Genomic DNA, 10835 nt, shown 5'->3' on the forward strand with positions numbered 1-10835 from the left:
CAACTCCCCTGGTACACTTCTCTGCTCCCCGGCCCGTGTTTTACCAACACGTTTATCATCACACTTGTCCATGCCCCAGAGAGCCAGCCTTCATCCCTCACACGTCATCCTTCCCTCCAGAGCCTTAACCCATCATATGCAATAAAATACCCTAAATCTTTAGCTTTATTAGCATGGTCTTTGTTAGTAAAATTGCAAATCTGCATGCACAAAATATTGTAATAAAAACAGTACCAACACACAATGATCTAACAAGGGTATCTGTGGAGTAGATAAAAGATGCCTGTCAATATTTGCCCGGTCACAAATCTGACAAAATGGCGGTTGTAACAAATGTCAGTCAACTTTAACAGCTGTCAAACTCTTTAAATAGTGGTTGCTACTTGCAACAGGATGTTGAACTGAAACCACCTGCTGGCAGAATGGAGACTAAATTACATGATCAAAAAATGATCCCAAGTAGTTTTGCAGATGATGTGTTTCTGTTAGCTTCATCACACTGTGACCTCCAGCAAGCACTGGGGCGGTTTGCAGCCTAGTGTGAAGCAGTCAGCATGAGAGTCAGCACCTCCAAGCCTGAGGCCGTGTTTTTTTTCTGGAAACCAGTGGATTTTGCCTCCAGGTTTGGAGAGAGTTACAGCCCCAAGCGAGGGAATTCAAGTATCGGTTTGCCGCAGCACCTGCACTGATGCTGGAGCTGTACGGGACTGTCGTGGTGAAGAGAGAGCTGAGTCAGAAGGTGAAGCTTTCAATTTATTGGTTCATTTGGTTCATCTACATCCCAACCCTCACCCATGGTCATGAGCTCTGGGTAGTGACTGAAAGAATGAGATTGCGGATACAAGCAGCCGAAATGACTTGCCTCCAAAGGGTGGCTGGGCTCAGCCTTAGAGATAGGGTAAGGAGCTCGGACATCCGGAGGGAGCTCGGAGTAGAGCCGCTGCTCCTTCTCGTCAAAAGAGGTCACTTGAGGTGGTTCGGGCATCTGATCATGTTACCTCATGGGTGCCTCCCATTTGCGGTGTTCTGGGCACGTTCCACTGTGGGAGGCCCCGGGGTAGACCCAAAACAAACTGGAGGGATTACATATCTCATCTGGCTGGGGACACCTCGAGATCCCCAAGGAGGAGCTGGAAAGCGTTGCTGGGGAGAGGGATGTCTGAAGTGCTTTACTCAGCCTGCTGCTCCCGTGACCCGGCTTCGGATAAGCGGTTGAAAATGAATGGATGTATGAAATTTCATCCCCGGGCTTTGTTTCACCCTGTTGTCTCACGTGAAACTCAGTTTCAGTTCCTGTTAAAGTGTCAGTTATTCTCAACTGCCAATTTAACAAATAATGTCACACATACCTCTACATGTATTTTTTTAAGGAATGTGTTGATGTATGAAATTCCTCACTATTGTCTCTTTATTGACTAAAGTCTGCTGACCCTATTGAGCAAATTTGATTAAGCGGCTAAACAGCAGTAGAGCTGGTATACTACCCAGAGAGTAATATGAATAGCTGCTCTTTCCAAGCACTTTAATTTGAAGCGATGCATGTGGTGCATAAAGAGAACTTAGCAGGGGTCTAGAAATAGGCGTGAGTGAAATTTCCTGGGGAAATTGCAAAAAACTATTTTACAAAAGAGCTGGTTTCCATTCATTAGAAGAAAAACGTTGTCAGTGTGAGCAAGCATACAACGGAATTGCATGGTACACAATATACATCAATAAATGAATAAATACTTTTAAAATTAGTCAGTAAAAACAAGGCACTACAATTGTACAATTATAATTAATTAATACAATATGAAAGGGGGCAGTGAGGAAGGGTGATGGCTCTGAATCAATCACACAATTGTGTTGTATATCACTAAAAAATGTGAAGACTATTGCATAATTATTACGTGTACTTAATAGATACTGAATCATGACTCCACGTACGTCTGTTCACTGAAAAACTGCTCATCTTGCTGTGGCATCACTTCTACCTCCCCCACTTCTGAAATCTGACCCATCATGTTTTCTGTTGCACCACAGAGCTCTCTCTTGTTGTCACGTTGACATCGACAATAGTCTTTATTGAAAGCAGCTCCATTCACTCTCACATGTCACATGTCTCACTTCATCTTACCAGGCAGTGATGCCACTGGAGAAACAAGCAACTCAGAGTGCAGAATGTGCAGTGGCAGCTCTAAAAGAATTGGCACTGAATGGTTATAAATTGAATCTTCCTCACACTACACTTACTTATTTTCCTCACACTTTGCCAGCCCACTGGAGATAATGGCTACTTAAGTAAGTTCACACTAGGATCTTTCCAGCTCCTGTGAGACAATAGGAAAACTGTGAGGAGACAACAATGATAAGAGGATCCTTTTAACAGTACTGACTGTTTAAAAATTCAAAGAGTGGGAGAATAATGGATGCAAATTGCTCCATAAGTGGTCTTGAACTCCACCTATAAGACAGTAGAGAGCAGAGAGAGCAAAGTACTCAACTGACACAATAACTGTATGACCTTCTCTTGTTCCTGTTTGAAGGGAGACAAAAACACAAAGTACAACAGCATTGGGTAATAAGGGTGTGAACAGCAGGGTGAATCCCTCGAGAGGAATTAAATTCACAGTAGTGGTAGTCATATTGTTAAGGCCAAAACACACCGGCGGCGGCTCGACGCGCGTCGACGTGCCGCACCGCAGCACTAAGCTATTGTCCTATTTTTCCAGCGTCACCGCTTTTGGCCTTTATTTTCAACATGGGCGGCTGGTTTGGTTAGAAACGTCTCCCATTTTATCTGTGACAGATGGTACAGTGACGAAGACAATAAGATAATAATCAGGTGTTAAAACCGCACTAGAAGTCTAGTAGAATAATCTACAGCAGGGAACTTTGCTCAACTTCCTTTGCTCGGGGGCGTCTTCTGCAAATTGACAGGAGGCCAGCTAATAAACAAGCGCTGATATATTTAGCAGATAAAATGAATAAGCAGCCCTGCATAGGTCAGATGTACACAAGGGTGCTTCTAGGATTTCAGGACTTTCGGGGCTCAGCCTGGACCTCTGTTGGGGGGTTCAGGAGATCTTCCTCTAACACTTTTATTTACATACTCAAGCTCTATTTTGATGCTTTTTATGCTCTTTGGTACCTTACTAACATTCAAAGTGCAAAAAAAAGTCAGAGAGTGAATCAGTTTATTTTCACTGTGAATTAAAAGACGAATGGCGGGCCACATGGCATCCCATCTAGGGCCAGATTTGGCCTGCAGGCCTATGTTGAGGATTACTGATCTACAGTCCTGATAACAATAGAAGGAGCAGGATTGAAGCGTAAATAAAACACGTATTTGGGTTCTACTCGATTATGTAGATTTTTCATCTTCTTTTTCTTTCCTTTCTTTTTAAAATGTGATAGATTTAAATTTTATAATTTAATTTCTATATAAACAGGATATAAAAGTAGGGAGAAAGTGGATAAAATGGGACTCAATTACTTTGCTGCATTCCCTGCTTACATGTTGTGATATGTCATGGAGAATGGGTTTTTTTGTGTGTATGCTGGTACATTTGATAACAGTCTGACAAAGATAAACTCATGAAAGATTTAAAAAGAGATGCATAACAAACTACAGTGGGCTGTTCTAACAACAGGGCCAAATACAGTCCAGTGACTCATGTTTAAATGACCTTTGGTAACATATATGGGTTGAAAACTATAGTTGAGTCTCAGTAGCACAGTCTACTTTGTGGCATCTAAGGCCACCTGCTGGACACGAGTGGTACAAGGGCTGCACACATGGTCACATTACCCACAGGTGTCAAGTTACACGCTTAGAAATAGAGCAATTAATTATATAGAAATCTAATCTGCAACTGTTTTGATAATCTCTCCAGTTCAACACATTCACCTGTTTCCACTTTGCAAACTTGGTAATTTGCTGCCTTTGAGCATTATAGCAGTTTAAAATTAATTTCTTTGGTCCAGACACAAAAAGGCAATTTGACGCAATCATCTTTTCTTCCCCATTTTTTGATTTATAGATAAAATAACATGCTTTAATTCATAATGAAGGTAACTGTTAAAGTGACAGAAGACCTCACTCTTTTTTTAGATATAAAAGTAAAGCTTCCTTGAGTTACATAATGTAATAACAATTTGACAGGCAAAGCTTCAACCACAGATATGTAAATATTTCTCACACCTGAGAAAGGCAGCAGTTAGGAGCTGATGGGATATAACACAGGACAATACAAAGTGGATTTGATGTGTGACAGTGTCACTGAATTTATTATCATAGTATCAAACATTTTCACCCCATCGTTTCAACCAGTTTAGAAACTGAGCGTACAGTTCAGTCCTTCCATCCTCAGAAAACAGTGAGGAAAACAGACACTTGTCAAGTCTAAACACTCATTTGCCCTCTTAAATATAATGCTCTTATGAACAACTCGTTACAGTGAACAGAATTCATGACGGTTGTAGGTGAATTATGGATTGTTACCTTTGCATTTTGGTACACTCAAAGACATAAATTCATAAACACATTAAATGTGTTTGAAAGCATTGTGTGCTCATTCCTCTGCCACTGGTGAATCTGATCACAGGGCACAAACCTTAACACTAAACTTATGGTTAAGCGCACAGAAGAATTTTACGGCTCATTAGGGTTGTAAAATTTTATTTGGAGAAATCTGTACATGGAGGTTTTGGCCTTCAGTGTGTTCACATATATAAGCATAACGGGGACACAGACAGGTAGCTCACTGAAGATCAAGAGAAGTGCTATCCATTACTCAAAACTAGAGAGGAAGGTCAATACAATCTGCTTCAGTTTAGCGTCTGATGCCTCTGAGATCTTGCCGTCAGCCCTGAAACGGAGAACAGGTCAAGTCAAATTCACACTTTCATGGTATCTTGTCTGACTATAGGGGAAAATGTTCAAACGTGTTGTGGCTAAGAAATTTGTCTCACCTGATTGCTGCGAGCAGGTCCTGGTGCTGGCTGAGGATGTGCTGCAGGAAAGCCTTCTCGAATTTTGTGATCTTGCTGGGCTCCATCTTGTCCAAGTGACCTCTGACACCAGCGTAGATAACTGTTACCTGCTCCTCAATGGCCATGGGAGCTGGAGGAGGGCAAGGTGGGAGAGACAGTTTAGTTTTGCATTTTACACATGTACATCTTTAGCAATTCTTAAATTGTGAAAGAAGCTGATACTCACAGTACTGTCCCTGCTTGAGCAGTTCAGTGAGCCTAACACCCCTGTTAAGGAGCTGCTGGGTGGCAGCATCCAAGTCAGAGCCGAACTGGGCGAAGGCAGCCACCTCACGGTACTGAGCCAGCTCCAGTTTCATGGTACCGGCCACCTGCAAGGTAGAAATGATGCACAACATTACTACAAAGCTTTTTGGACAGCAATCCCTGTGCATTGCATTCTTTCTTATGAATATTGTGAACCTTTGCACATCCCTGCCGAGCGCCTTCACTTTAAAAGGTTTTTTTTGTATTTTCTATTCTACATTTATGTTTCATGTCCATGTATCAAAAGACCAAAACAAATTCCCTGTATGTGTAAATCTGTTTTGCACAAAAGATCATTTATAATGCTGGAACCTCCCTTTGATGAATGCAGGATTTGTTTGTATATAGCTGTTGCACAATTTGCTGTAAAACCACACATAAGGGAGCTAAAATGTTCGGGCGATGTCTAGGTTTGAAAATAAAAAACGCACCTGCTTCATGGCTCTGGTCTGGGCAGCAGAGCCTACTCTGGACACAGACAGACCCACGTTGATAGCTGGGCGGATACCCTTGTAGAACAACTCAGTCTCCAAGAAGATCTACAGGAAACAGATGAAGATGGCACAATGTAACAGCACTGTAAAGTGGATCGTTTGAAAAAATAGGCCAAAACACAACCAAGTACAAACTATAGACAATAATTTGGACAAACCTGTCCATCTGTGATGGAGATGACGTTGGTGGGGATGTAGGCAGACACATCACCGGCCTGGGTCTCGATGACGGGCAGGGCGGTGAGGGAGCCACCACCGAAGTTGTCGTTCATCTTGGCAGCTCTCTCCAGCAGACGGGAGTGCAGGTAGAACACATCACCAGGGTAAGCCTCACGACCTGGAGGACGACGCAGCAGCAGGGACATCTGACGGTAGGCAACAGCCTGAGAGAAGGGGGAAAATATGTATATACTTATTAAATTAAACTTAAATATAAGTTGCACTTTGGAATACTGCCTCAATGTCTGTATTCTTTTCCCCCAGCATTTGTGAACTGTGATCATTTCACATTTGATTTTTTTTGGTTTCACTTCACATCAACCCGAGCCTTTACCTGCTTGGACAGATCGTCATAGATGATCAGGGCGTGCTTGCCGTTATCTCTGAAGTACTCTCCCATGGAGCAGCCAGAGTATGGGGCCAGGTACTGCAGGGGAGCAGCATCAGAGGCGGTGGCAGAGACCACGATGGTGTACTTCATGGCATCAGCATCAGTCAGCCTCTTCACCAGCTGAGCCACGGTGGACCTCTTCTGTCCGATGGCGACGTAGATGCAGTACAGCTTCTTCTTCTCGTCAGTTCCATCGTTGAAGCGCTTCTGGTTGATGATTGTGTCGATGGCAATGGCAGTTTTGCTGGAGAGTGGGGAAAAAATTATTCAAAAGGCAGTCTTTACATTTAAAACTGCACCTTAGCTTTAGCTCACATAAATCCATGGAATGACAGCATGTCCAAATGATTGTAAAAATATCCGTCTAAGTATTTACCCAGTCTGCCTGTCACCAATAATCAGCTCACGCTGGCCTCTGCCAATGGGCACCAGGCTGTCCACAGCCTTGATGCCAGTCTGCATGGGCTCCCTCACAGAGATACGGGGGATGATGCCAGGGGCCTTCAGACCCACACGCCTACGGGTGCTGGAACCAAGGGGACCCTAGGAAAAAAGAAATAAAAAATAAAAAAAATTGCATTTTAGAGATGAACTTACATATTAAAAGGTGCTAAAATATAACCATTTCATGTGAATAATTCTAACATGCTACTTTAATTTTTATGTGTTATTGGTGTTGTTCAGACAGTTACAGCTCCATCTACTCAATTTATTGGGAAAGAAAAATGTTTAAGATTTAGTCTTGTTTTAATTTACTCTTTTGGACACCTTAGAACAATCAAAACTTAAGAATCACCTACAGTGATTTAACTTAAACATAAATTAAAGTGCCATCGCGAGGACAATGTATACCCGACTCAGATCGAATGCCGTACACTGTCTTTTGCCTCTCTGCTGTCCTGAGGGACATTATGTCCTGCCTTAATCTTAAAAAGATGTGCTACTCAATTTGTAACTCAGATACAAAATTCCAAAAGGTTTGGGGCCCCTTTCTGAAATACTTCCAGAGCTGCCAGTTAAGCTGAAGATTTCGTGTTCCTTTCCTGTTGCTTTCTGTTCAGAGTATACTCTGATACAGTACCCCATTATTCTGAATGTGCTCATCTGTCATTTTATTTACACTATTCAGGAGATGGAGAACTGTCCTATTGACACTATTCTGACTGTTACTCGGAGTTAGCGAAATGGGGAGGATTGTGATTGGATTTCATGGTTTGTTCCTCCTCATGTATATATGCTGTTTGGTACCTGCTGTGAATACGTATTATGTAGACCTTTTATAATTAATGAAGAATATTCTTGAGAAAAGAAAAAACAAAAAAACAAACAAACATAAGTTATAGTGGCTTAAGTGACCTTTCCATCGATGGCATTTCCCAGAGCGTCCACCACACGGCCAAGCAGCTCCTCACCAACAGGGACATCCACGATGGCACCAGTTCTCTTCACGATGTCACCCTCCTTGATCAGCTTGTCATTACCGAACACCACAACACCAACGTTGTCGGGCTCCAAGTTCAGAGACATGCCCTGGGGGGAAAACAGTTAGGACTCATTAGCAGAATTATTTATTTATGTTGTTTGCCATATTACAAGAGGTAAAAACAAAGCTAAACTGAAGTTGTCAGGGATTTATAGTTTTCGAGCTTTTCACCTTCCAGTTAATGAAAAGGAACACAATGTTCTTTCAGTTTTATCAATTCAAGATGACTGCACTGTGTCTCAAAAACACTTCTATAATTATTTCAGTAAAGTAAGTCTTTAATGTTGTTTTAAATCAGTGTTTCAAATTCAGCCTGGAAGCAAACATCTGCATTTTAAAAATAACTTTTAATACACACCTTGAGTCCAGAGGAGAATTCCACCATCTCTTCTGCCTGGACGTTCCTGAGCCCATACACTCTGGCAATACCGTCACCAATGGACAGCACACGTCCTGTCTCCTCCAGGTCTGCAGAGGTGTCAGCTCCCATGATCTTCTCCTCCAGGATTGAGGAAACCTCAGCTGTGCCTGTGCAAGACAAGATAAGCATTACATAAATTTTACTTTTGCAGAATGTATTTTTATTTTTCAAACAAGCTATATGTTTAAAATTCTTTGTAATGGCACATATAAGAAAAGATGAGCTTGTGTGTCCAATAATTTCCAATAAACATGTAAACCTGTAGAATGCTATTCTGTTTATTTGACACAAGCTCTGCAAATATAGTAGGACAATTGACCTTCACTTGTCACCTTAGGGAGCTGACCAACAGTGTGCAGGACAAAGTTTCTGTCATGTTGTTTTTGACTGTCTCACCTGTCTTCTGCAGCCATGGTCTGTGTGTGTGGAGGTGGTTGACCCCAACGCAAGCGGCCGGTACTGCCTTGGACACCTGATTCAATGACAGACGGATTTGATTTATCGTTAATTGCAAATACAACTTTATAAACATATTGCAGCGCCAGTTTAAATAAACATGCACTTTAAAATTTGAGCTAGTGTACCGCTGTGCAGCGGAGAGGACATGCGCTGTCAGGCTTCCTGACCTTCAGAGCGTGGTTTCAATGAGCCGTTAGCTTGTAGCTAGCATTAGCTTGCGTGCTAACTTTAGCGCTGCTCGCTGCAGGACAAATACCGTCGTTTCACAAGGGCAACTTCCACAGACACATGTAATACATCAATTTCAAGATTTTTAACGCGAATAATTACTCAGGAGAGATTGGCGGCGTTTACAGCCGCACTGAGCCGATGACATGTTAGCTAGCGGCCTTAACATTACCCTTCACGCCCACAAGGTTCACGCTAATATTTGATAAACTTGCTGCAACATCGTCATCAGATATAGACTGTTAAAATCAAATACTTACAAATCCGGCCCTTCTGGGCAGGGTCCTGACCAAAGCTGCTGCAACTCTCACGGATAACATTTTGTCGGGTTGCTAATGACCTGTCCTCCACCACTAGCGGCTTCGACCTGGCTGTGAGTGAGAATGTAATGGCTGAATGGACTCTTCTTCTATTTATGTGACACTGACGTTAAATCTGCTTTACTGCTCAGCTCTGCCCCCTGCCGTAACGGAGATGATACCGACCGCAATAGTATTTATTTTGGACAAACATATTCAACTTTTTAAAATAGTAAATACATTTTACAAAATATAAAATCGTCATATCACTATGTAAAATATTCTGTTGCAGATAAAGTTCCTACATTCAAGATTTTACTTGAAATAGGCTACAACATTAGTATTAACAGCAAAATATAACCTATGCTATTAAAATAAAAGTGCTTGAGGTCCCATACCTTTCAGCACATTTAAACTAATCTATATATATTGTTAGATAGTATTAATCTGTAGTACAGTATCATATTTTATGTCTCAGACATATAGGCTATAGTAGAGTAAAAGTATTTTTTCCCTCTGAAATGTACTGAAGTAGGAAATATGAAATAGCATAAAATATTCATTTTTTGAAATACTTTAGTATCCTTTATTTAGACATACTAATAAGTAAAATAAAAGTAACTCAAATTTGTACTTAGGACCAGTACTTGAGTAAATGCAGCCCTACTTAATTACTTTCCATCACTATGTAGGCTATGTAAAAGGGTGGACAAAATATATATTATCACTTCCTTTCTGACAGTGCCAACCAGAACTGAAAATGTTTAAGATTAATTAAAGCAGAAGTCATGGCAGGACTGTTGGACTGCATTAGAAACTACAAGCGTACCTAATAAAGTGGCCAATGAGAGTTTTTTTTTCTTTTTTTAAAAAGTAAACAATAATACAGAAGAGGGTAGAAGCAATCAAGGGGAATTGTTGATTTAGACAAAATAAAAGAATACATTCTAAGTGTTACATACAGATACATTCTTAAAAGTCTAATCGCTAGAGAATTCAACAGCTTTAACATAAACATCAAATTCATTTAAGAAGACAATTCAAATGTGCATCTATGTGTGTGGTATTCGAGAAACAATATAATTAAATTCACAATACAGAATTGTTTGTGTTTAGATTTGTGAAAGTGATGAAAAAACACAGCATTCTTTTAGGAATCATTCAACAATAATAATTGCCAGAACATGCCAAAACAAAATGTAACAGTGATTCAGAATTACAAAGTGAACAATTTACATCAGTGTCAGGTTTATGCTTAGTCATGTAATGCTTAATGTATGTGAAGCTCCCTTATTTGTGATCAATTATTTATGGGGTGATATCTATATTTTCTTCCAGCATATACACAGTTACACTGAGTACATAGCAGGAAAACATAATTTCCTCATATAGGCATTAGTAGAGGTATGGACTAGAGTAACATGACTTCAACTTGAGTCAGACTCGAATCACAGATTTGATTACATTAGAGTCAACTTGATAAAATAAAAAAAGACTTGCATCTCAACTTTAACTTCAACACCAGTGACTTGTGACTTCACTTGGACTTGAGCTTTTTGAC

General features: G+C 40.8%; 1 protein-coding gene across 1 annotated transcript; it reads right to left on the bottom strand.

Moving 5' to 3' along the window:
• Positions 1 to 4241: 4241 nt before the first annotated feature.
• LOC117253136 (ATP synthase F(1) complex subunit alpha, mitochondrial-like) lies at positions 4242 to 9393 on the bottom strand. Its single transcript, XM_033620499.2, has 11 exons — positions 9236 to 9393; positions 8685 to 8760; positions 8226 to 8395; positions 7741 to 7914; positions 6761 to 6927; positions 6328 to 6628; positions 5933 to 6157; positions 5712 to 5819; positions 5201 to 5345; positions 4954 to 5104; positions 4242 to 4850 (listed from the first exon to the last, which is right to left on the bottom strand). The coding sequence occupies exons 1-11, from the start codon at positions 9293 to 9295 to the stop codon at positions 4772 to 4774; spliced, it is 1656 nt and encodes a 551-aa protein (XP_033476390.1). The 5' UTR covers positions 9296 to 9393; the 3' UTR covers positions 4242 to 4771.
• Positions 9394 to 10835: the final 1442 nt, after the last annotated feature.

This window comes from Epinephelus lanceolatus, chromosome 9 (genome assembly GCF_041903045.1).
Source record: "Epinephelus lanceolatus isolate andai-2023 chromosome 9, ASM4190304v1, whole genome shotgun sequence".
NCBI classification, from domain to species: Eukaryota; Metazoa; Chordata; class Actinopteri; order Perciformes; family Serranidae; genus Epinephelus; species Epinephelus lanceolatus.

Bases quoted from the DNA above. Each gene is read 5' to 3' on its own strand.
- LOC117253136 (XM_033620499.2), bottom strand. From the start codon at position 9,295: ATGTTATCCGTGAGAGTTGCAGCAGCTTTGGTCAGGACCCTGCCCAGA. The intron at 6,158-6,327 runs GTAAAGGCTCGG...CCCTTCTCTCAG, and splicing joins ATGACGATCTGTCCAAGCAG to GCTGTTGCCTACCGTCAGAT. The intron at 5,105-5,200 runs GTGAGTATCAGC...GCCCTCCTCCAG, and splicing joins GCTCAAGCAGGGACAGTACT to CTCCCATGGCCATTGAGGAG.